General features: G+C 39.7%; 2 protein-coding genes across 7 annotated transcripts in view; one reads left to right on the plus strand and one right to left on the minus strand.

The window, feature by feature from the left end:
* On the minus strand, positions 1-22,830 carry dop1a (DOP1 leucine zipper like protein A). Of its 5 annotated transcripts, XM_025061230.1 has the most exons (39): positions 22,038-22,454; positions 20,746-21,345; positions 20,018-20,223; positions 19,000-19,181; positions 18,737-18,907; positions 17,612-17,801; positions 17,297-17,395; positions 17,071-17,170; positions 16,195-16,304; positions 15,584-15,698; positions 15,372-15,492; positions 15,171-15,290; positions 14,822-14,939; positions 13,970-13,999; positions 12,942-13,214; positions 12,017-12,539; positions 11,587-11,870; positions 10,913-11,065; positions 10,728-10,828; positions 10,328-10,584; positions 8,142-10,242; positions 7,895-8,006; positions 7,504-7,686; positions 6,811-6,936; positions 6,449-6,583; positions 6,079-6,134; positions 5,878-5,982; positions 5,705-5,771; positions 5,402-5,546; positions 5,107-5,186; positions 4,437-4,546; positions 3,975-4,124; positions 3,637-3,698; positions 3,095-3,247; positions 2,545-2,681; positions 2,419-2,474; positions 2,152-2,316; positions 1,709-1,838; positions 1-1,469 (listed from the first exon to the last, which is right to left on the minus strand). In XM_025061230.1, the coding sequence occupies exons 3-39, from the start codon at positions 20,153-20,155 to the stop codon at positions 1,152-1,154; spliced, it is 7,476 nt and encodes a 2,491-aa protein (XP_024916998.1). In that variant the 5' UTR covers positions 20,156-20,223; positions 20,746-21,345; positions 22,038-22,454; the 3' UTR covers positions 1-1,151. The 5 variants fall into 5 exon arrangements, with proteins under 5 accessions (XP_024916998.1, XP_024916999.1, XP_016893417.1 ...); XM_025061231.1 differs by lacking the exons at positions 20,746-21,345; positions 22,038-22,454 and adding an exon at positions 22,695-22,830; XM_017037928.2 differs by lacking the exon at positions 20,746-21,345 and having other exon boundaries at positions 22,356-22,465.
* ube3d (ubiquitin protein ligase E3D) overlaps positions 22,581-26,762 on the plus strand; it is an 18,968-nt gene continuing 14,786 nt past the window's right edge. Inside the window, exons 1-3 of one of the 2 annotated variants that reach the window (XM_017037929.2) lie at positions 22,581-22,850; positions 24,940-25,151; positions 26,006-26,096. In XM_017037929.2, coding sequence (XP_016893418.1) covers positions 22,759-22,850; positions 24,940-25,151; positions 26,006-26,096 — 395 coding nt within the window. In that variant the 5' untranslated portion in view covers positions 22,581-22,758. The remainder of the gene's footprint in view (positions 22,851-24,939; positions 25,152-26,005; positions 26,097-26,762) is intronic. The other variant, XM_008323642.3, reaches the window with a different exon arrangement.

Raw genomic sequence — 26,762 nt, forward strand, 5'->3', positions numbered from 1 at the left:
TTACTCCAGCCTCCGGGATAATCCTCCTCAGCAGCAGCAGCCCGTCAGTTGCTGTGCATCAGTGGCGGATCCTCAGTGCCTGACCAGCACCATCACGCCACTATCCGGACCTCCTTCCCCTACTCCTCTTGCTCCTCTCCTGTTGGACTCCTCGGTGTCACAGTATGGCGGTGCGCGCACGGGATTTGCATCCTTTTCATTTATTTAATTAATTTTTATTCGCGTTGATGTCAGCGCCCCGCCCCCATCTCCTGAGTCAGATGACGCAGATCCAGCCAACCGTCGCTGCAGCCTTGGTATCATCGCGAGAGTAAGGGAGGAGACGAGAAAACGTGAGAGGACATGTAAAGGGTTAAACAGTGATGAAGCTTCATCATGATTCTCCTAGTAGGATATGAAGGTCAGGCTAACACTAAAGGGCCGCCATGAACGATTTTATTCAAAATATTTTTTAATTTTGTCAGCAAATAAAATGTGAAACAAAAAGGTTATTTTTTTCCCCCTGCAGCACATATTCACACAACAGGCATGCTTCTACTGTATATTTTTACAAGGACAGGTTCCAGGCCCAGATGCACTAAAGCATCTTTCCAGTGTCCCTGTCTTTCCTCCTGGTATGGCATTCTCTTAGTTTTGTGGCCCTACCTCCTTTCTCAATACATAGTATGTGGTTAAAGAGCTCAGGTTTTGTCTCATCTGGGTGGTGGGGGTCTGCAAATACTTTTTTTTATCCTCACTTTGAATTAACTGTAAAACATTTTGTGATACAAAAACATTCTCTCATCAGTCAGTGACTGCGAAATTCCAATAAGAGAAAGAGTGGAAAAAATCATGTTTCCCTTCTGTTATAAATCTTTATTTAAGTTACATCAACATGGAATGGCACTGAATCCTCACTTTGTCCCAAATGATTTGCATGACATGTTATAAGTTTGTACTCGAAGATGCTCCATATATACAAATAATTAAAATTACTTACAATGGCTTTTGAAAAGTAAAACAATCATTATAAATAGAAAAAATGTACAAATGTATCTATTTCCCCCTCTTTTATTCCCTGGGTCTGTTATGTACAGAGGTTGAGGGTTTTTTCACTAGTGCTTGATCAGTTATGTGTTAATTGTCATGTTTATCACTTTCCTCCTCCATTCTCACGTCTTGATAAGTCCCTCCAGGAAGTCTTTCTCCACCATCTCCTCAATGTTTTGTCGAGCTCGACTCCAGAACACTTTCTGGCTCTCCAACTTGTGGCCCTCTTTTTGGCCACTGAACGAGGAAGAGGAGGAGTCAGTGGGATTGTGGCTGAAGGCGGGACCTGAGCGGCTACTGACTTTGCTGTTGAAAACATGGCTGAGCAGGTTAAAGAAAGGCAGCAGCTGCTCCATGCTGCGGATGACGTACAGGGTCAACATTAGATGACCTGGTTCCCAAGTGAGTGCTCGAGTGGAGCAGTCCTCCTCTGGGTTTTTCTATTTGATAAAAAAATAAATAAATAATTAAGCCTTTGGGGAAGCTGCAGTATAAATTAAATAATTACAAACTTTAATAAACACAGGAAGAGGAGAGCTTGGCATTCAACATGAGATCAGGGTTTAAATCTAGTTGCATATCAATGTGTCCTTAGGTTAGCCACTTAAATCATCTGCACACAGCAAACATTGAAGAAAGAAGCAGCCAAAAGATTTAAACAGTGGTGGATTTACTGTACCTTTGCTCGTTTTCTCAGGAGTTTGACCAGTCGGACCACGTAGGGCTTGAACTCTCTCTGATGAGTCCCCTGACGCCTCACTTCCAAACCTGAGTCATCAGAGGCCTCTGGGATGAAGGCCCAACGGTACCTACAATGAACCACAACTTCATCAGAAAGATTGTGTTTTGACATTGCGTTGTGTTTAATCAAATAGAGAAGCATCAGTAGATGAATTCAGACTGGAGTACTTCCAAAATTAACTCCACACTGTATGTATCTCCAGTTTTCTCCTGTGTTTTTTGTATTAAAACAAGAACTCTCCAAAATGTACCCTTCCTTTTCCTGTCTGTCAGCTGGGAGTTTCTCCATCTTCATAGTGAGTTACAAGGATTAAGACGTCTGTCCCTCAATGACCCTTTGTTCATGAAAAGCATATCAGACTCATACGTATTGTTACTTACATCTGAAACTGAGGCAGGCTCTCAGGAGGCAGAGCTAAAGCCAGATCCAGGAGCTTGCATGCGGATAGATAGAGGTTAAGCCAGCGTTGGCTGTTGTATGAAGTTGAGAAGCCATTCCCTCCAGAATATGTAGTCTCCAACCCAGCTACAGAGGGTCCTGATGTTCTGGAGATACCGAAAAAAGGAAAATGGTTAATGGTAAATCAGACCAAGGGAGTCCTAAATAAATCAAGTGCTAGGTTCCAGGATTGCAGTCCTGAAAAGTACCTTGAAATATCTTCATCTGCTGTCAACTCCTGCTCCATCAAGAGAAAAACCTGAACCTAAAACAACAATGTATCAGTCAGTCTGCCTAGATATTTCTGTCATATTGTCACCGAGAGCAATTAGTACCAGTTCAGTGATCATAGTGGGCCACAGGGAGGTGAGATGTTGGGGTGACATTCGCAGCAGCAGCACTCTGAAGAAAAGAAACACCTGAGCGTGGAGGATAGGGACCTGAGGAAGGCGCAGGCTCTCCACTAGACGCTCTGAAAACACAAACAAACATCTAAGCACCTGCTGAGCTGAAGTGGTAAAACATAGAAGAAGAAAAAAAAACTGTTCCACAAATTCAAAAGTCAAAGTCAACCTTTTTGTTAATTTTGCTGCTATAGGTACAGGAAATATTGGCTAAAAGGAATGTAAAAATAATACAACTTTAAAATGCAAACATCAGATAGCTAGGAGCATGAAAAAAAGTCAGGGAAAAGAAAATACTAGAATAAAAAATATATTATAGAAATAAAATTTAAAAAAAAAGTACATAAGACACAACAGGTCAAAGGTGATGATGGTGCAAGACCAATGTGGCTATAATCAAACAGCCCCTCAGTTTAGCATGTGTTTTTACCCCACATGTTAATAACAACACTTTGCTCAATTATACTGCTGTCTCATCTACCTTGTATATCTGGCAGGTACTTTTGGTACTGGTCCACTTCACTGCTGTAGATGGTGAAAGCGAGGCGTTTGAGAAGCATGGCTCTCTGCTCCAGCTCAGCATCCCTGTTAGTGAATAGACTCAGAGAGCTGCTCTGAGCCACAGCCACACGAGCTTGAGGGAGAAAAACACACAAAATACACACACACGTTGTTATTTAACTGTGTGCATGACCAGAACCTTTTAATGACCTCACGCTCTGTCACATTAGTGCTTTATTTACAACAGAGGTACAAGTGCCTTAATTATGAGAAAAGTTGGAATAATTCTTATCAAAGATTTTAGAAAGTGTCAATAAATTCAAAATTAATTATTAGTGCTTTATTTACAACAGAGGTACAAGTGCCTTTTGATTAAGAAAAGTTGGAATAATTCTTTGTGAAATTATGTGTCAATAAAGTGTCAATAAATTCAAAATTAATTAATACATGGTCTGTAAACTATTTCATTAATAAAACTTAAGTGTTAAAATCAACTCCACTGGAGAGTCTAATAAATCTTACTCATTAAGTCTCTGAATGTGGTCTTGTCATGAGTCATCAGGTGGTCAATGATGGCTCTCCAGCTGAGAAAAAAGAAAAATTATACTGAACCAGAATCCTTTAAAAATACAGAGACAAATGATCACATATGGCACAGAATACTTACAAGCCATTACTATCAAAAATAAGAAGCTGAAATATTTTACACTTGAGGTTCTAGTGAGAGACAATATTTTTACAGTCGATACTTATGGATTAAGAGTAGTAGGAATATTTCATGCAGTAATTTTATTGATATACACTAGATTTACCTCCTGATTTATTCTGACTACTACCTGAACGGCCGCTGTGCTACTCACTGACTGACACAGGACGAGTCCATCTGAAAGAATGTGTGGTCCATAAAGAGGTCAAAAGCCTCCTTCTTCCAGGCACGCCGTGTGTACTGGTACCCACTGAGGCTGCTTAACAGCTGGATGCAGGCCCGGTAGCTGGGAGCGTTGTGAGCACTAATAGTAAAAACAGCAAAAACATTAGATTTAGAACTCATTTTAAAAAATCATTCTAGCCTCTTTGTCAAATTTCACTTGCAATGGTTGTAAGAAAACAACTACAAATAGTTCAAAACAAGGCAATAACACCCAAAGGATGGCTAAGAAAAAGCTTAAATTGGGACATAGTAAGAATATTATTTTTCATTTTTAGGTAAGCAATAACAAGAATACTATTCCTAATCTGCCAAGAATGGATGGAAGATTCAAATATTTAAGTTTGGTCTTTAATGACTAATAAATGACTAATAAATTGAAATTTGTTCATACCTGTGGTTGCGGAGGTAGGGCACGACATAGTGCATGATATTAACCAGCAGTGGGATCACTCTCTCCTTCTCATCACTGTAGAAAACCATGTCTAAGAGATGAGCCAGAACCTGCAAAACAGAAACACATTTCCTAAAATCCCCCTGTAAATAAATTGTCTTTAAAGCAACAGTGACTGATGTACAAAATATTACAACTGACTATGAGGCACGTAAGAGACACAGCACTAAAATTCATTGTTTTGTTGACACGGAATTTATCAATAAATTTGCAGATATCAGTGAAGCACAGCTATCAACTCTAAACTAAGCTAAAGAAAACGCAGTCAATTCAATCTATGGCCTGGTTCAGCTCAAAGCACATGGAGCTGAAAAACCGCCCTGTGATTTATTGGTTTACTCATAACGATTTACATCAGAGACGTGGAGGAGGTTGTTCATCAGCTGTAAACTGCTCAAATGAAATGTACTGTGTAGTTAGTTTACTGCTGGGCTGTGTTCAGAGGACAGAACTAAAACACCACTGGTGATTTTGACGGGCGGCATCCAGTGAGAAAATTAAAATGAATAATGGAAAACAGTGGAACGGCCACTGACTGACGGCTTGAGCACTTACAACAGAGCAGGACGTGTTGAGCTAAATCACAAAGTTGTTGTTGTTTTTGTTTTACCTCAGCCAACAGTGTGAGGGCGTGAACGCTGTACACGGATGGAGTGAAGCTGGAGGCCTCCATCACTGTGAGCATTAAATCTGAAAAACACACAGAGCAAATATTCACAGTAGCTCATTAAAGTTCTGGTGCTGATGCATGTAAACCATTAGGAAAACCAGTTCACATGCATGTTTTGTGTGGATACAGTGTCAGAGATTCCATGGGGTTGACATCACCAGCAGAAAAATATCCCAAATATTAGTTAAGTACGGTGTGAATAACTAGTGTACAGTTTGACTGTATGAAAGCAAACCTTCCACATCAGCTTCCAGATTGTTTCCATCCACAACTATCTGAGGAGATGGTTTCACCTCCAGGTTTCTCCTCAACCATGTGGTCTGCTCCAGGGAGGAGCCAGCGATTGTCACAATTGCCTCCACCACTTTATGGGTTACATCCTACGAACAAAGTGAACATGGATATGTATGTTAACAGCTATTAGTCAGGATACTTAATTGTTACAAGAGAGCAATGAATTCTTGTCTTCAAGACTAATTTGTCTCAAGTGAACAAAGTGTAACCTTAGCTAATAGATAAGGAAAGCTAGGCTAATTACCTGCAGTTCTCTCTGGTCTTTCTTGCTCTCCAGACTGGGGTTCTTTAAAATAAATTCATTAAGTACTCTGGAAAAGAAAACAATTCAGTTTGGGTAAGACTAACTATGTAGAACAGTTTTAAGTATATTAAGACAAATATTACAGCAAAGCAGAGACAAGTAGAAGAACACACCCCAGTATGAGAAATTGTCCTGGTGCAGGGAGGCCTAACTGTACAGAGTCCTTTAATAGAGCCAGCAGAGACGGCCAGCTGTCAACTAAACTGGACACAGAAATCCTGAGAAGAAAAAACAGTGTACAATCAAACAAACCAAGTAAAATTTCTTTGCACATGGTGGACAAGCCCACCATGTGGAAAAATCAAAGATTTTACCTCTGGACATAGGCGTAGAAAAACTGCAACATGCAGACCTCCAGAGAAAGATGTTTCTGTGGGTAAAGGACAAAAACAAAAATCCAGAAATTATTAAACTAAATGTGGACAGCAAAATTAGATTACAATTGAAAACTATAAATGGTTGTATTTGAGGCTAAACTCCTGCTTCAGATATAGTTTAGGTTTTTGTTGTTTAATGTCTTTTAACTAATTCATATGTTTTAGTCTTATATCTTAAGTTAATTAAATAGCACTCATTTAAAGTAATTCATGATGGAATTTTCTTTTAAATAAACTTAAAATAAGTGTCTGATCATAAATAAAGTGTGCTTTGAGGAAATATGACATCAAGAGCACAAAAACAAACCTTGTCCCTGGCGATGGCAGGAGGCTGCTTCAGAACCTCTTTGACCGTCTGCATTACTGTCTCTGTGCGCATGGCACTCACAGAGCGAACCAGTTCAACAAGCAGCAGCTGTTCTTCGCTGGCTACTGGAATCACCTAGATGAAATATGGTATTGTACTGAGTTATAAATTTCATTCAACCATAATACAATTCATTTCAAGGCAAACAGCACAAAAGTATAGTGTTTGCAATTTGTGATGTATACTTTGTTAGCATAATGTTCAAAAGTTGTTCAATATCAGAATAAATCCTGCCAACAGGAAGATGAATGGTCTGCAACTTTTACATTAGTAATCATTTTGGGTTTTTTATAATCACCCACCTTGTTTCTGACTGGGGGTTTCACTTGTTTTCTCTCATTCCAAACATAAGCAATGGCTGCCATGAAGTGGGCTCCATGGTTCATGGAGATTGGACCAAGTAGCTCAAGTATTTGCTGACGTAGGTTCTGATATAAAAACGAGGACCTCAGTTAGACAATGCACTGCGTGAAATAAAAAGGATACCGCAGGAATCTTATAAGCAGAAACAAAGGCTTAAAAATCTTAAATGTTATACCTAAATTCAAGGAATGTTGGATTCTGTTAGTTCTGCATCTTGGCAAACTGTATCTTCTGACAGATGGAGCCAGCTAAGAGTTTGGTTTTTTTTTTACAGGAAAGCTTGGAACTGCCAAAATTTAACAAGCCAGATTTTAAATCACTACGTAAGAAGGTTGCTATGTTGTTGTGAACGTTGATGAAGCTATGCAGTATTTTTCTGCTGTTTACAGTGACAAACTCAAGTCAGCACTAACTCAAAAACAGACCCAAGGTCAAAATAGATTATATTATGTATTATACTATATTGGTTATGTTAGTTAAAAGCAGTAGAATTATTATTAACTAATTTAAATAAATCCAGAGAGATTTTTATAACTTGCTGAGAAATGTTCTGAAAGTGGTTCAAAACAAAACATGGACATGCATTAGAAGATACTGAACCAACCCTTTTAAGGTAGTGCTCGTGATGTTACCTTTGTAGATCCTAGGTTGATGTTGGAAGTTGAAGCAGCTGATGCAGCAGCTGGTTTGTCAGAGTTGTCTGCCTGATGGAGGATGCTCCACAGCAGGGTGACAGATGACATGATTGTGTGAAGGATGGACAGGATACCTGAGCGAGCCTCAGCCAGGTGCTTCTGGTCCACTCTCATTTGTAACTAAAAGGAAAACTGTGGCTTTAGTCAAATATAAAACATGGACAACGCAATGCAAGCAAGGGGTGCATATACAGATACTAATACCTACTGTGAATAAATAACATGAATATGTAAAGAACAATAAAGATGGTGTTATTTTGAATTCCTTTTTTTCAGTTTCATGTCAACTGTCAAGCTTCTCTAATATTTTGGTGTATAGCTCCCTCACCTGGTGGTACTGGGAAGTGGGATCCAGCAGACAGTAGTGGATGATGGCTGTTATTCCCTCCAACACTGTAAGAATCAGGTCAGGTGGTATGCAGAGGGCGATCCACTGAGGTCTATAAAATAGGTACAAATTAAAGTACTCTTTATTTGTTTACAAAAATATAAAAACATCTAAATTTTCTTCCTAACGTCTAACTAAAGTAACCAAATAGTGTTTCAATCAGGATTACTAATCTAGGGGGTTTTACCTGGTGTCAGTGATACCAGTTTCATATCGGTACTGCTGAAGAAGATTGTCCAGGTTCCTGCAGAGCTGCAGTGTGACGGAGGCCACCACCCTCCTCAGCACTCTGCTCATGTACGGCAGTGTGGTAGTTATGAGTCCAATCCACTGAGGATGCATCTTACATGCGTGGTGTTGATGGAGCGCCCTGATCACTGCACACAGGAACATACCCTGTGCCGTGATTGGCTGTCCGTGGAGGTACTGCAGTGATGTCATGGGCTGCTGAGGGTTGACATGCTCCACTTCACCACCCAGAATCTCAAAACCTGCCCCTGTACCGCTCACCGGCCCTCCACCTCCTGCCCCTGCTCCCACAGGCACTCCGTCTCCACCCTCCTCAGCCGGTACCAGGATCCTGTGTTCCAGTACGACGAGGCTCTGCAGCAGCCTCAGTAACTGGGCCTGGACTGCACTGCAGCTGTCGATTTGGTCCTCAGAGAGATTGATGACACTGTCCTCTGACAGACCCTCCTCCACTGCTGCCATGTTGACCCCTGCCCCACGCTGCTCGTGCCATTTCTGGGCACTGAATATAGAGGACAAGAGGCAGTGGAGGACCACCTTTTGAACTTTGCATTTTGACAAGACATCACTGATGAAACTAGCAAACCCTTTAGCTGAACCACCAGTGGCTTTGGAAAGTTCACTGAAGAGGACAGATAAGACCTCCACACTGGTCAGCTGCATGGCTCGGTTCCCAGCCAGGTCCTGAGGGCCTGCTGCCAGGTGGGCAGAGTAATAGCTCCTCAGATAATATAGACAAAGTGAGATGATGATCTCCAGATACATGGCGCTGCGAAAAGAGTGGGAGTGGGAGTCCTGGGGGATGGGGCAGTAAAAGTCTTTGCCCATGACAGAGACTCTGTGGCGTGCCAGGAGGTTCTGGAGCAGAGAGAGCTGCGGCGTGTAAGTGTTGTTGATGCTGGTGGTGGAGATGGCACTTACAAACCCTGAAGGTGCAGCTTTTAGCATGGCTGCAATGGCAGACAGGGCATGTAGGGCCCGGGAGGAGTCGTACAGCTGGAGGTAGAGCAGAACGTGATGGTAGAGAGGATGTATGTTGAAACGAGCTGCAGCAGAAGACGGTCTACGGCCTGTACCACTGACACCTCCAACACTGCCACCAGGACCAGTGCTGGGTGAACCAGTGTCACTTTCGATCTCTGACACCTCTCCTTCCCCACAACTGTACCAGTTTTCCAGATCCAAGCTGTCTCCAAAGAAAATATTGGGCGGTCTCAGTTTGTCAGAGTTATTCCCAGCCTTCCTCTGCCTCTCTTCTTCTTTTCTCTTGGTCTTTTTGATCTTCGGTTTTGCCCCTGGGGATTTGTCAGCCAGTCTCTCCATGATTTTCCCTTTGAGACTCAGTTGGGTGCTGCTGTGGCTACGTTTACGGGCCTGAGTGTCATCCACTTGCAGGTTGTGGTCTGGAGTGTTTGGGTCTGAGCTCTCTGGCAAGGTGATGATAGAGGGAGATGAACTATGACGGGTGATGCCCTCTTTGTGCTGCCCCTCGGCTGGTGTGACAGAGAGGAACTCTAATGTTCCTTCAGCCAGCATCTCTGGCAGGGTTTGGTGGTTGGAGTTGGACAGCGGTGCACAGTCCACTTGAACACCAGTTGAGGTATCAGAGGAAATGCTATCTGTGTCAGTCTGTGGCCAGTTCTCAAGTGGGGATGGAGATTCAAGACCTCCTTCTTCAGCTACAATCATAACTCTGTCGATCAGCTCATTTATAACAGAGGTCACAACCTCCTCTATAGAGTCCACAGACATGTCGTCTGAAGAACCAGGCTGCTGATCTGAGCACACAACCTGTTCTTCAAAGCTACAATTCTCCACTGTTGATGAGTGAGAACCACTGGACACAGAGCTGTGGGGCTCCACCTGCTGGTCAGCCACCTGATCATCTCCAGCAAGTTGTAGATTCTCACTGCTCAAACTTAACAATGACAAGCTGTCACTAAGAGGGTTAACAGTCAGACAGAAAGGCTCCATGTCACCCATGGCTTGGCTTCGAAGCACCTCCTCTGTGATTCTTTCCCCATTAAAGTCACTGAAATCTAAACAAACACAGACAAAAAATAAATAAAACTGAATGTCCACAGGCACTGATAGACAAGACCAGGAGGAGGAGGAACTGCTTACTGTCTGTAAAACCGGAGTCCCTGTTGTTCATAGGATCTAATGGATCCTGTTCTGGAAAGACCTGGGCCCAGTGCCGTTGGCCCTGTACCCTCTGAATTGACACTCGATGTGTTTTGGGGTGAAGCAGGAGCAGCAGAAGGGGCTCAAGAACCCGAGCAATGTCATGTCTCTGTAGGACCTGGTTCAACCAGGCCCGGCCAACAGCACTGGTACATGGATCCCAGTAACTCAAGCTGTCCAGCATGATGAAAAGAGATCTGCAGAAGAGAGTAGAAAGATGTAGAGAAATTAATAATAATAATAAATTATAATTAAAATAATAAAAACAATAATGAAATGACAAACTACAGTTATTAGACAATAAAGACTATTCCCATGTCATCAACAGATCTCAACCTACCTGTCAAATGTGCGACTGAAAGGAGAGGATTTCGTAATGTTTAGATCTCGTGTCAAATGCCACAACACAGAGAATTTCACATGGGCCTCCAAGCGAATTCTCTGAAAGACAACATGCTTATGAATAAACCTTGTAACCTGAGTGTTTTTGTTAACATCTCAACATCTCATTCACACGGTGCTGACCTTGTCTCTGTGCATGAGCTGCTGACTGATGACATCCTCACAGATGCTAGAGGATGGCACCAAATTGTGGAGCTGGTAGAAGAGCTCCACACTGCGTTGATGGTGCTGAGGAGTTCCTTCACTCAACTGGTCCCAGAGGATTATCGCAACTCTCTGTACAAGACAGCATAGGGAATAATAATTCATAATTACTTAATTATAGTCATTTGAATTTAAATCTTTTAATATGAAACTTTCACACAAATAAAAGTCTGAATCAAGTATACTAAAGAGTAGTACGAATGTTTTTTAAAGTTAAGTCTATAGTATATTCGTTTTTTCGCCATATAAAAATATGTGATTATTAATATTAAATATTTGTTTGTTTGTCAATGTTCGTGTGTTAAAATGCTGAAAGCAAATTATTAGATTTTGTTGGCGATGCACTAATAAACCAGGTTGTATTTAACACGTGATAAACAGGGCAGTAGAGAACATAAAACATATACAGTATTAAAGAACATGCTCTGTCCTAGTGTCAGAATATTTTTTGTAAAAAAAAAAAAAGAATTTTGATATGAATATTTTCATCATTAAATATCAGCCATGTGCAGCTCTTGACTTGGGCTCCTGTTGCAATAATTACATAGACCCAGTCCAGGGCTGGAATTGACACCAAAGTATCTAAAGCCTACCTTGAAAAAGTCCGTCTTGTTAGCCATGTACTTGAGGATTCCCTGAGTGAGTGGAGGTCGGATGATGACAGCTACTCGACCTTGACTGGGACTCATGGTCTGGGACGAATCTGCGCTGTCAGCAGATGCAACACTCTCTGCTGTCACCACGGCAACGGATTGGGTGAGGCCTACGAGATCCATGAGCAGTGAGATGGCTGCGCCTTGCAGACAGAAGTCACTGGCCAGGCAGCAGGCGTCCATCAGAGTCTGCAGCCACATTGGCAGATGGAACTGTTCGCTGTCTGTAGGGATTAAATACATTTCAGCAATATTAGACAATAAGTTTAATTACATTTTAATTAATTCAATTTAATTCTAAAAATAGGCCCAATTACGTGTAAGGAAATAATTAACATAAGAGGCAAAGTTTTCATTTTTGTCATCCTACCAAACTGCTCCATCTGTGTGGTTGAGGACTTGAGGTTTCCCTCTGCAATATAAACAGGGAAACTGGAACATTCCAGGAAAAGCTGACAGGCAGCAGTGAAAGCAGCAACACGCTCTCTCTGGACTAAACCCGGTTCTGATAATGATTCAGAATAATCAGAGTGCTGGAGGCCTTTGGAGACTACAGGCCCAGAATGCAGGATCTCTGTTTTTGCACAATCAGCTCCATCTGAATGTCCAGGGATAATGTACAAGCTAATGAGTCGGGAAAGAAATTGTTGAAAGTGTTCCAGGCAGCACTGCATCACTGGTTTGTCCACAGTCTTGGTTTGGGATGAGCCTGAGGAGCGGCAACCAGTTTTGGCCGTTGGGTTTGGCTGTAGGACTCTTTCTGCTTGGGGACCATCCTGACTGTAATGGACAAAGTCTGTGAAGCTACTCTCTGTGGTGCAATTGCTGGGAGGATTTTGTCCATCTTCAGGGACATCTCCACTGTCAGAGTGTGCCAGAGATGCAGAAGGAGTCTGTAGGAGGACAAAGGACAAGTGAAAAAAGACCCTTAGAGAAGACTGTTAAAACAAATAAAAAATAAATAAATAAATGAATGTCCAGTCTCATCATGCCCTTTCACTAACAATGAACTAAAGACTCGGTCTACTTAGTTAAAGTGTATTTGTTCGTGTGTCATTGTTTTATTTCTGTCAGTTGTAATGGTGAACATGACTTTCAAGTTAAAATTACCTTTGGGGGAGGTTATGTAAATATAATGGTTTGATTTATGTTTTTAATAGCAGCCAGGACATTTTGCTATTTAATACATGCACAATGAGACAGCAAAAGCCCAGATACAATTAAAAACAAATATTATCAACTGATTACCCTAAAATCTAAGTGAGAAGGAAAGAATGTTGATAAAATTGAAAAACCTGTTTTTCTTCCTCTTTGCCCTCTCTAGAAGACCTTGACGAGTTGTCATTAGAAGTGGAATGAACCTGATCCTGATCCTGACCCTGTGAACCCGGGGGCAAAGACAAAGGAGACACCAGAGGTGGCTGAACTTTGCTGAGGATCTTGGAGCAGAGTCGAAGGCAGTGGGTGAGTTCGCCAAGGCCGAGGGCCTGGAGATGACAGGTCAAGGCTGCTACCATGCGCAGCAGCAGCTGAGGAAGGTGCTCTGTTTGGATTTCTATGTACGTCTCCTGGAGGTTTTCAGAAAAACAGAAATGTCAGAAATAGAAGGTATCTGCTATAAAGTAGGAACTGAAATTCTAATTTAATTACACTGGGATATGTTAAGTTTAAAGGGACCCAATAATTCTTAGTAGACATTTATTCCTTTTGTCTTACGTGGATTTACTAATCTTATGGCTTCAGAGTTAATTTGATACTGATTTAGTTTAAGGGACCTTATCTCATTTTTGTATTGTTTAATTGTAATATTCATTGGCATGAGATTTAAATAATCCTAATTTATGGTAAGCATATTATCTAGTATAATTATCTAGTAAGCATATTATTTAGTTCTAGGATAAATACAAATCCAATGATCATAACCTGTATTTATCTAATTTGTGTATTTATCTTTATGTATTTACCCAAAATATAATGCAATAAAAGGGAGAAGCAATATTGCAATAATATGCTCATATTTCTGTTACAAAATAAGAGCATATGACTTCATGCATTCATAAAATAAAAGCACCTACACACTCAGCTGAGATTTCACTTTGACAACATCCACACCATCACACCGGGTTAAATTTTAGCTACAGGCAGTGGCTGTCTTTTTGGGATATAAAATAGAATTTTGTATTTAACAGTCATGTCAGAATTTCTGAAAGTTGTACTGTACAGAGTTGAACTGATAAAATGGTTAAGGATGTTGCATAAATGTGACAGCCTGAGTGAAGCAGGTTTGAGGTGAAAACAAACGCCGGAAAGAGCAGTACTTTACCTGGCAGATTACCCTCATGCTTCTAGTAGGCTTCAGGGAGAAAGAGCAGAGAGTTTGAACAGATAGGAGCAAGCAGAGGCTGCAACTATTTGTTGGCAGAAAAACAACACTCGTCCATCTCTCGCTCTCACAGACACTCTGAATCACTCAATATAAACCCAGACACATAAAAAAGTAGGTAATTTCCAAACTTTTTAGATTGGAAATTCTGCACAGTTCCAGAAAAGGCAAACATTTGGCAGAGGAACAAAATACAGGACAAATGTTTCTGTGTAGGGACATAACATGTACATACACACATACACAAACACACACAGCCAGATGGAGGTCATAATATCTCATTAATGGATCCAGAAAAACAGTTGGGAAAACTTTAGACTGAATTATGGCCGAAATGTTAATGGTTATGAAAGTGATTTGCAGAGAACAAACAGGATCAAAGAATGAGACGTATGAGCCATGAGGTTGTGAGAGAGAGAACAGGATGAAGCATGAGCCAGGGTGAAGGACGAGGACTGTAGGGGAGGAAAGAAAATAAACCATGAAAATAAGAATATATAAAAAACAATTGGTAAAAGCTGCACTGGTAAAGTTTAGTATTGGTACTGATATGAACGGTGACAGAAAAGAGATTAAACATGAGCTTGAAGGACAGTAGGAAGAATTGACACATGACCAGAAAAGGAAAAAAGGAAAGAATAATGGAAGGAAAGAAGAAAGAATTTGAAGACATGGAAAGGGAGACAAAAAAGGAATAAGAAATAATGAAAAAAGAGAGAGGTAAGAAGCAAATGAAAAATAGAAAAATAAAGAAAAAAGAAACAGAAGAAAAGAGAGACAGACCAAACTCACCAAGGAAACAATATCCAATAGGAAATCGACCAGCTGACAGAACTCCACCAATGAGACTTCAGGAGAATATAAAGTCCCAGAAGGCCGCTGTGCCCGTGTGCTTTTGTTCAACGTCCTCCTGCAGCAGAGTTTGACTATTTAATCACAGTTTTTTATCATTTAACATATTTTAAAAAATAAGACAATTGGCTATAAATGCTCAGTGTTACACTAAAATCACATCTGTAGTAACAATTTTTAATACCAGTGTGTGACCAAGTTATCTGGTGAGTTGTCAACAGACAGGGTTGTTATTGTAGCAAATGTTGCCCTCGTGTGTATATGTAGACATTTCTTTGTACACACAAACCTGCAGCACTCCTCAAACCAGCGGGCAATGTAGTCCCACATGTAGTACGGCTCAAAGGAGTTGAACAGCAGGTTGGCTGTTTTAATCAGCTCCGCTGTTTTCTTGTTTTCTCTTAATTTGCTGGCATAAGAGGAAGAAGGTAATGCGTCACAAATTATAACAACATTGAGTCATTGATTACATTTATGGTACTTGACTCACCTGCTGAGGTGTGTGTGGTCTTTGCTGAATGGACTTTGGTTCTGAAGGTCAAGCTCTGTCCGGCACTGTGTGTATAGAGTCCGAAACACCTCAATCAAAACATCCTCCAGGATTGCTGGCCCTGGAGAGAGGCATTCAGACAGATGTGATCAGAACAAGTCCAGAGAACATGTTGTTTATGTTATTTTTATATATTTTAACTGGTGATATACCTAGCTCAGGTTTGTCCAGCAAACTGATGAGGATCCGAAAAGGCTTGAGGTCATGCATGAGGATGGTCTCCTCTTCCCCTCCACGAGCCTTGCCCTGCAGAATTCCCACCATTGCCTGAAAACAAAAATGCATTGTACACAACAGAGGTCAGTCATTTCTTCTCAGAGTCAAAGTGAGGCTGCAGTCAATAACAGCAGTCATCGAACAAGGGATAACAATAACATGGTCACATGTAGAGCCAAACAACCATTCACTTAATGTACTCTCAGGCATGTAGTCAGTTTAGAGTATGCAATATATCTACTCCAATTGTTAATAGACTGTGGAGAAAACCAGGGAATTTGGAGAAAGAATTGTCAAGCAAACGCAACTGTAACCTGTTCCACTGTCTTATAGCCCAAATTGCATCATATTATGTCCAAAAAAAGAATATTTTTTACAATATTAATGATATGTTGTTGACTTATTTAAACTTTTTGGAAATATCCGACAGAACTACATGGATTGTTAATGTACACAATAGCACTGTGGGAGGCATGGGGCATCTACAGAGGATAAAGAAGACTGGACCTGACTCCATGTTAACACATAAACAAGCTTTAAACCTCACCTGGACCAGCATGTCCTTAGAGAAAGTGTTGAAGTAGTGACTAGCGTGCTCCCCCGGGTTGTTATGTCCAGTACTGCGTGGGCCTATCATCACCCCATTGTTATCAAAGCCTTAGAAAAAACGAAAATAATAACATTAGCAATTACTCGTAACGCTTCTAAAAATCCTAAATCCAAAAACCTAAAAATAGACAATAGTCTGTCTTCCTTTTCCTTTTGCTTTTACTGCTTTTACTTTTATTAGATTTATCCATGGAACAGGACGATATTTCCAATGTCAGAGACAAGATAGAATAATTTATCACTAGATTAAAAAAAAATCCTGCTGGCCTCTAATGTGATTTACAACTGATGTTAGTCTCACACTGTGCTGTATATCATGTGCCTCTGACCTTCAATCCACATTCACTGTGTTCTTTTATCCTTTCTGCTAACTCATCTGTGATAGTCTAACACCGTAATCACTGCCAAAGCTTCAGATAATGCTCTGAGCTTGATAAATGTGGAGTCCATGCAGAGACACACTTACCAGGGCCATCATCCACAGTGAGTTGTAAAAAAAAGAACAATGAATTCAACTTGTGCAGTTAGGAGAAGTACATAATCATGGCAATTTTAAAAGTTCACCATCAGAGACAGATATATACAGTATATATATATAAATACATAATGAACCTACAAGGCAAAGCAAGGTAGAGAGATCAGAGGTCAGATTTTTGTTGTTAAGCTTTGCTCCCTGTTTTGGCTGTTCTCTTCACTCAATTCTTTCTTGCATTTCTCATTATCTATATCTGGTTAAATTGACTTTTGGACCAGCCAGTCCAAAACCGTGTGACATGGCTGTACCAGTGTGTTTGTGTGTGTGTATATTTCATACCCAGCAGCCAGGCATAGAGTCTGCGGTTGAGGGACATGTCTCTTCTCAAAACCACATGCAAAGCTGCAGCCAGGATCCGAATCATGTCGGGACGAGTTGCCTTAAATTAAATAAATAAAGAATAAAAAAAAGAAAGAGTTGTTATTTGATATTATACTTATCATAAATGTTCAAGCAAATTAAGCATTATTGCAGATATTTGACACAAATGTCTTTATTTACTTACTTGGCTCATGTGGAAGGGGAAGCAGAAGAGGATCAGGTCCAGGGTGCTTCTCTGCACCAACACGCTGGAGTCCTGGACGGAGGTACTGACCGCCTCTACCTGTTGACAATGGTAGAGTATAGTAAACCATGGTAAACAACACAATACTAAAACAGACTTATATAGTTACTTAAATCACAGCTTGACTGTCACTTTAAGCCACTGCTTCTACTGGTCACACAAATAAATATATAGAAACCTTTTTTTCAGACTAAATGAATATTCCATGTCTACTCTGAAGCAGATCAGACCAATTATGTAAAGTCTCTCACATACCATGAGTTCGATGTCACTGCCGATGATGTAAAGCTGGTCTTCCATGGAGAGCTTACGATTCAGGTGCAGGAGGACAAAGGAAATCCCAGGGAGACGCACAGCAGGGCTGGTCAGGATGCTGCCCCACAAGGCACTGTAAAAGGCCGACTGCTCCACGGCTGCAGCCACTTTCTCAAGCAGGGTGTTAGTCCTATGATAAATGTGTAGGTAGGAAGACATTTTTTGGGGATTACAGAGGCATTTAATTTATGCCAAGCAATGCAAAAAAAGAGATGCAAAACAGTCTGCACTAGAAATTGTTACGGTTCATGTAAATAAAGGTGAGTGCATCTTAAGCAATACATTTTCTAATAAAGGAGAACTCTATTGTTCCTCAGTTTATTACTTCCTAGCCCTCTGCTGCTCTGCTGGTCAGCATATCAATGATCTCAGTTATAAGTGGTCAACAATTTATCAGAATATGGGATTAAATTATCCTCTAAGATTGTGAACTCAGTGGTCAAACTGTTATTTTCACACCCACACTTCATCATGACTGATGACTGTACTGTACTGTTTATGAGGCCATTAGAGTTTTAAAATGAACTTTACTGTTTATGAGGCCATTAGAGTTTTATTTACTACATCCATTTACTGTTATATAAAAAGCAAAGAGGCAGCAAAGAGTAATATATAACTATATATTGACAGGAAGCAAAAAAAGAGCTGATATTTCATAAAAGTTTTGACATATTGGTTCTAAAGTCACATATCCCACAGTTCGACATTCACATAGACAGATTAATATGACATTGGTCACATTACTGTACTTAGACCTCTTAGTACTTAGACTTCAAGAAAGCACTGAAAATACATGAGTTCTACTACTCCAATACATTAGAGTTGTCAGCCTGGTATGATACTACAGATGAGTGTCAGACGAAATATGGTTTACATTTCTAGGCAGACACATCTGCTGCCTTCTGTTGGAAATATTGATTTCTGCAGTGACTCATACTGTATCTCATGTATCATTTATACAAAGGAAAATCAATGTCTTTCACCACAATGCTAAAAAAATGTCTTCTGACTATGGCCTGATCTGTGGCCTGTACGTGCACAGCTACATTTTTCTGCTCTCCTCACCTGTCATAGTACTCAGATCCTTCCTCCAAACCAGGCAGGACCCCAGTCAGCAGTCCTTGCAGACCTGGCTTCAGAGTTTTCCCCAGGGGCAGGTAGTAGGTTTCATAGAGCCCCAAAAGCACAGGCTTTACAGACATAGCAGCATTAGAAAGTAAAGGGAAGAGCCCGGAGCTGGGGAGGTAAAGAATAGATGCCTTTGGTCAAATACTGGTAGAAAATATTCTGATGAGACAATTTCTTGACTTTTATTAATACATTGTTACCTGTATAGAAAGAGATCCTTGGCAAGACGCTTTGAGCCAATGATCTTGAAGATGATCTCATACGTTTCCAAGGCCTTACGATGGACACCACTGGGCAGGGCGGGGTGGAGGCACTGGGCCAACCGTTTGCCTATTGTCAGCTTCTTGGGAACCACTTGATATTTTGCATTGTTCTGTAAAACCTGAGATGGATTATTTAAAAAGATTAAAATAGATAGATAAAGGAATGCACTGCATGCGTGCGTGTGACACTACAATACCAAGGGGGTGGAATTCAAACTAAAATAAAGGTTACATGGGTCATGTTAACAATAGAGCTAGAATCAGAATACTGCACGACTATTATGTAATAATGCACAATGATATCTGCCCCTTATAAAAAAGTCCCCTGAGAAACTTGTTAGTTTACTGTGTTATTATTCCTAAAAGACTAACTCAACTTTAATGTTAATATTCCTAATTATTATTGATAGTTAATAGGAGGGGAACTCCTGTTTGAGTGTGGAAATATAAATATTGACATTTAGAGCATTTCATATTTATAACTCATCAGGACAAGAAAAGGCTGTAGTGATGCTAAATTATTGGGGGATCTGTTCAACCACTCCTTGATGCAATTTTCTAATAAAGCAGTGACTAAATGCATGTACTGCAGGTAATGTATCATGGTTGTAAGAAACTGCTTACTCAAGGCCCTTGAAAAGGATGAGAGAATATTAACAAATGACAAGAATTTTGTGCAAGGTTTCTGCATGTAGTCATGGTATAATAACCAATAAAAGTTAAACTATGTGTCAGAACATTTCAGATGCACATAGTCTCAAGACACTTTCACATCTCTGCTGCCATAACTCCAGGCATCCTCCATAACCTTCTTGTCTTCCGTATGGAAACCAATGGAAATAATGATACAGTACTGTATGTTAATAGATGAATATAGCTTGGAGCCGAGTTATGCAAGTCTGCTGCTCTGCTGTAACAGCACGTTGTCATTTGAGCTGTGCCTGTCGAATCTTACCTTGTTGAGTTTCCCCAGTGCAGAGATGAGATCTGCCCACTCACTGGAGTACTCAAAGTTCTTGAGGGCTTTGTCCACCGCTGCCACATAGTTCCTGTACTTGGAGTCACCGAGCAGCTCCACTTCCTCTGCATTCATTCTACTGGGCAGGTTTTTTTTATACTAAGTAAAATCACCAAGGAGACATATATACACCACACCAGCAACTGAAATAAAAGAAAGAGAAAGAAAACATAGGAGACAAAGGTGAGGCTGAGGGAATTGCACACATATTATGATCTTAAGTAAAATAAACTTCATATATGTCCATGGAAAGAGGTTGAAGTTAATAAAATTGTAATATAGGCTTAAATTGTGCACAGATGTTGCAGTAAGCCTTTTTTAAAGAGGTGAGTCATGTACATCATCAGGGAGAAATCTGTGACAGAATCAGCCATTAATATCTTCGTTTTATCCATTTGGGACAGACGCATGAGATGACAGGACACTGAGTCATATGATGACCTCCAAAAAAAGTTTCAACTTTCCCACAATAAAACTGCTGCGATATTCCTCAAGTATACTCCCCATCAGGGTGGGTTAAAAAGTCTTTAAAATAAAAAAGTGTCACATTACGCATTTTACAAGAGTGAAGATGACCATGCCAATAAGTTAAAGACATCTTACTTTTTTATTGTGTTTCTACTCAATAAAACAATTAAAAAGACCCTGATTTAGATACAACTCACTATTAGTTCTGTGTTGAACCAAGGTTTAAGTCTTTTCCATCATAGACATTGTGACTCACCACACCTGTAATCCAGTAAAGTTACAACATTAACCAATGGTTCAACACCCATTGAGAGGAAATTGCATCAGTAAGTGATTATGAATCTGTAACAAAAATCACGCCTGCTCCTCTGTATCAACCTACCACAATGTCAGCAACTTAGTCATAAGTTGCAGCCCTACTACAAACACTGTAAATATTTGATATATCTGTAAGAGGAGTGCCAACGTTTTTTTAGGATCCTGATTTGATTCTGAAAAATAGCCATGTGCCAACTCATTCTCTTGTGAGAAATAATGAGCATATAGTTGCATACAAATGTATTTGTATCCAACATTTGCAATGTACATTTGCAATGTATTTAAATGTGTAAAGTGTATAGTGTGTGTGTGTAGAGTTTTTACTTTTTTTAATACCAAATTTCTCTTGAACTTTGATAACAATTATGAAGTCGCTGCAGGAGGAATTATCCGTTCTTTCTCCTTCATGGTCCTGACAGCACTGGGACAATATTGTGTGGTTGAAGAAGTTAGATGTTCTTTCCAGGTACTGTGGTTTTCTCCCAGAAACCAAAAAAAAAAGTATGAATTGGCGTTTCAAATTTATGGGGTCCAGTCTCGGGAGTAGCCCACCATCACCCAGTGACTGTTACAGATTCTAGTGACCCACTCATCCATTTAAAAGTTTAAGAAGTATAAGATGAATTCCTATTCAAGCGTAAAAAGCTAATTTAACTTGACATACTGACAAACAAGATCAAGAGTCCTTCACCTGTTATCTATTTATAAATGTTGCAGTTGTGCGGTGACTAATTATATATCACTTGTTTTATTATATTTTGTATATATTTAACATTCTAGTGAAATGTGTGAGTCCTCAACAAGAATGAACCTAAAAATAGCGAGCACACTGCTACAATTGTACACACGTCACACGTCAGTGTTTGTTTTAGTAGAAACTTTAAACACCATTGTGTCTTGGTGTCAACACCTGAGAACAGCTGCCCTACATATGTCAGCAGGAGGGAAAATAATGACGTGGTTGTTATTTAAAGAACTGAAAACAGACATGTATGTGTCACGAATATTATTTACATACGTAATTGCTGTCTAACTGTTAAGTGAAAATTTAATATGACAGTAACCGCTTTCGCTAATAGCTCTGAACCTTAGCTTGGGGAGGTGATAACAGCTAACAGTAACGTTTATGACACTTAGCTACGTTTTAAATACTGTTAAAATAAAAGCCTACCTTCATACGATCTACGGCAATCACTGTCATTCATCCATTTATTCGACTGGAAGTGAGGACTGGACCGACACTTAAGCTCGCTAACACTAATAGCCGGTGATGGAGATGCAGGGCCCCGGCTCTGATGTCAACCGTTCATACAAGTCAGCTTCCTTCACAGGAGAGCTTTGGAAACAGACAGCTAGTGACTCTATTTTTACATAGTGTTATTTAACACTCTATCGCCCACTGTATATATATATATAAAAAAAACACGATGACAAACGCATTATAAGCTTTAGTTGCCAGAAGAGAAACAAAGTGAAAGGTCTGACAGACCCTGCAGTGCAGATTAGCTGCCGTACATCCAACCACAGAGAACAACCGCTGCTCTTCCGCATGGACTGGATGGTCTTCCGCCTCTGAGCCACACTGTCAAGTTAACGACTGTATGCAAAAGAAAGTAAGAGCTAAGTCTTCAAAATAAAATAGAGTATTGTCAAATTTCCAATTACAATTCCCAAACACAACTACCGTTAACGTCTTGTTTTGAAAAGCTTACCCGGGCGCTCACTTTATACCGGTAAAACACTACCACGCCGCAAATACGAAAAAGACGCCGGATAGACCAGATAAACACACGTTTGTGCTATTTTTTAAAATATAAAATTAACATACCCTTTATGCATGAGTATTTTTTTCATATATTGGTACTTCCATGCGTTAATATTACATTTACTCAATGGCAAACTTTGAGATGCCAACGAAAACACATAGGCTTGGGGTTTTTTTAGAGCTGAGGAAAAGGCTACAGAGTGGACTCCTGATTGTTGGGTAAGACATTCATAGAGAATCACGTGAACAAAAACAACTACTGCACGTGTTTTACGTTGTAATTAATGTGAAATGCTAGCTTTGCTAGCTAAGTCCAATAGCTAGTTTTAACACACTGTCTTAAGCTAAAACTAGGAGCTACGACTCTATCATTTAATATTCATTTAAGTGACACGAGGTGTTACATGCGCTTTAATGCTGCCTCTGAGATCTGTTACAAATTTTGAATTGGGAATTGTCAGTAAAATACATCAGTATTAAGCGAGACAAAACTCGTGTTTATACAAAGGCAGTGATAAGGTGTGCAACCCGACCGTAAGCTGGGTTCAGTTTACGGATGGATTCTTGAAATCTTGTGTGTGTGACTGAGTAAAAGAAAGGTCAAATTGGAGGTTATAATATGGTTACACCCTAATATTCTTATAATAATAATTGACTTAGGACTTTTCACTTAAATTGAATGTGCATAAAAGAGACCCCAAAATGTTAATCAAGCTTTAAATCCTTAGTTATGAAAAAAGCACATAGATAAAACAAGCACATGGTTGAAGGATTTGAAGATCTCATATTGACAACTGCAATTAAGTTTACATTATTATTTAACTAACGGAACAAAGGCAATAAACAAATGATGCAATGTTTTAGATTTAAGAATTTCCATTAGTTATATTATTTTCAATATAATGAAAACATCTCTGTGAAGATAATTAAGCATAAGCTAACTATTGCATGATAAACCAGGCAATTTATAAATACCCATTGGCGAACACAAAATCAAATGGCGTTCTGATTCTTCCTTATAGAACTGCAACAATTATGGTGTTTTTTATTTATTAATTATTAATTTTTGTAATTTGGTCTTCTAAAGCATATGGTTGTAATAAATCCCTTGTTGTACTATATCCTGAGCTGCAAGGCCACTCCTTATATTTTTCTGTTCTACCAAGTTTCAAAAAGTGGGATGGTTCTTGTTATTCGATCATTTTATTCAAGGCATATTTTGAAACTATAATTATAATTAACAGTTTAAAAACAATAGTAGTATTTTATTTTAGCGTTTAGTACCGCTAGATGGAGCCAAAGAGGTTTCAACAAAACGTGATTTTCTTGCATACATACTTTCTAAGCACTGTTCCTGTCCCTGGGAAGACTCCTTTTATTTTTATTTGCACTGCTATAACAACGTTAAGAGGACTGGGGCATATGTGAAGGCCTTAAAGCTAATGTATGTGAAATATTACTTCATAAAATGTATGCCAAATTCTAATATGTGTACCAGTGAAAAATATTATGCAACATAATGGCTTCATCACGTTTTTTTTAGCAGTTTAGGAGTTTATTATTGGCTGTAGCTACTGATGCACTGGAGTGGAAAATCTGAAACACACAACCACAACATTAGCGATGTGTTAGTGACTACAGCCTACATAAATAGCAGTTATTATTCTCAACTATGCAAGAAGTGGGACTTAACTTACAGCTCAAAGACATAAGTAATGTTCTTTAAATCAACATTAATTTTATCTGTTTCTTTTTAGTTCTGTGAGCCAGAATTTTGGAACTTGCAGTGTTAAGCTGCTCCAATTTAAAAATGGACATCACGCCGTTATAGGTGCTGTCAGTGTTAAGTACAGCCTTATATCCAGAGGATCTGCTCTGTCTGCCTGCGGTTCATTGTTCACTTAAACTATGTCCTGTCAGCTAAAGTGGCCTTCATGTGTTCACTCCTTACTCTTCTCTCCCTGAGGCAGCACTTCTCTGCAGAGTACAGGTCGTATTTATGGTCCAAGTGACCAGTAATTTGGAATAATTTCCCGTAATTCTAACATAACTGATATGCTAGGTTAAGAGAAAAATACTATCTGTATGTCAATAAAAAATGCTGATATTTACTTTTCTTATTCTTTTTTTTAAGATAAAATAATTTATTCTAGCTGTTATCTTCGTCCACTGGCTGAAAAATAGAAAGGCTGCCTATAATCTTCATTAGCAGGACCTAACGGGATTGTTCTTTGTTGGTTAGATAGTTTATTTGTGAATAATCTACAAAAATATTGTTGGTGGTAATATGAAACTGTTTTCTCCGCAGTAAAGATGCGGCTAAAAGTCCAGCTGATGTTGCTGTAACTGGCGGAGCTTCGTCCCTTTGCATTCGCACCCTGCAAGGAGAATTGCGCGTGGCCTTGCCAGCAGGGGTCGCTTTTGAATCGGGGTCCTGTGTTCCAACGCCTGCCGGAGAATCGTGTATCGAGGAGATGCATTTCCGACTGCGCATCATGGTTTCACACGACTTATGCGAAGGTATGAGTCATATTTTGTCCTCGGTCACTTAGTCACAATAGTGATAGTGCAGTTCTTTCTTTCCTTGGTGCTTAAAAGCCCCGCATATGATTACAATTTAAATAAAAACGTTATTCTCTGACAATATATATATATATACAGTATATATATATATATATATATATCATAATAGAGAAGTGTCAAATTAATATACTTTTCAGAGTGTGCCTACTAGCATAGAGATTTGTAAATCAACAAATTCCTTCTGGCGATCAGTAAAGTAACATACTCTGACTGACATTCTGAGATACAGTACAAGGTTTAACAGAGGGTGTGTTTGCCAAGACTGAACCTTTAGTAGATGCTCCTGTTATACCCAATCTTGGTACACAGACTAGTTACTGATTTACCCATCTTACTTTGCATCAGTCTCCATTTAGAGTCTGTTGCAGGATTTCTAAACTGTAGTGAAAATAATTACATTAGTGAGTGAGGACACATTTTTCTTTTTAATTTACCCTTTCAAAATAGCTTCAAATGGATTTCCATTAAAATTTAGTCAGTTCACATCCATATCATTTCAAACATCTGACCGGTTTTGATCGACAAATTTAGGTATTCTTGATCTAATGTCTTCACCTCTAAATTGCTACGGTCTATTTCTTGGATTTTGGTTGATTTTTTTTTTCCCCTGTGTCTCTTGATATAAGACCAAAGCTAAGTTCAGCCTCCGTGATGCCTGAAGCACATCATGGTGATTGCCCTCTCACCGTCACCTCCCAGTGTTTTATCAGTTTTGGTGCTCTGCAGTACAAGGTTACTGTCCTTCCTGCAAATGTGGCTCATTTATTCTCTTGCCTTTGGCCCCTTCACAGAGGCTCCTGTCAGTGTGATGGAGACACTCCGGGCAGAGGAGACTTATTGCTTCCTGTGCCAGGGCTGCATGACCAGGCTGCTGGAGGACAGGTGAGTTGCAAGGAAGATGAGGAAAATGAGTTTTTATTCACACTCCTCCTCTGCAGGAGCGGGAACAGAAGCAGGAGCCAGGTGTTTATTTATGGGATGAACCAGCAGTGGCAGCCATAGAAAAGAAAAGAAAATGATGTATGAACTGAGCTGGGGTCCAAAGATGTCAGACCGACGAGGATAGTGCTTTAGAGTGTGACATTACTCATTTATCCGGATAAGGAAGAAAAACAGAAAAAACAATTGGGTTTCTTTTTTTGTTTTTTTGGTGCTTCAAGCAAACTCTGGTATTGGTCTTATTGCCCTCAGCCCTCAGTTTTCTCTGCTCAGCAATGTGACATGCTGAAAATTGCTGCAGCTGCAATTGTGGGACCCTTGCCCTCTGGCTTTGTTTGTGTACAATAACCCGCTAAAAGTGGCCTCAAACTTTTTTTTTGTTTTTTAGCTATGTCGAGAGAAAGAATGTATAACTGCCAAATGAGGAGTTCTCATAGCAGTGTGCTTCAAAATACAGTTCCTGAGTTCAGGAGCCTGTGGCCTAAATGTACTTTGTTTTATAACATTTTCAGGTACAGATGTTAAATTAGTAAACATACTATAAAAAATTATAGCATAATAAGAAATAACGACCAATTATTTGGTTTAGAAAAGTGTTCCTAGAACAGT

This window comes from Cynoglossus semilaevis, chromosome 13 (genome assembly GCF_000523025.1).
Source record: "Cynoglossus semilaevis isolate Cse_v1.0 chromosome 13, Cse_v1.0, whole genome shotgun sequence".
NCBI classification, from domain to species: domain Eukaryota; kingdom Metazoa; phylum Chordata; class Actinopteri; order Pleuronectiformes; family Cynoglossidae; genus Cynoglossus; species Cynoglossus semilaevis.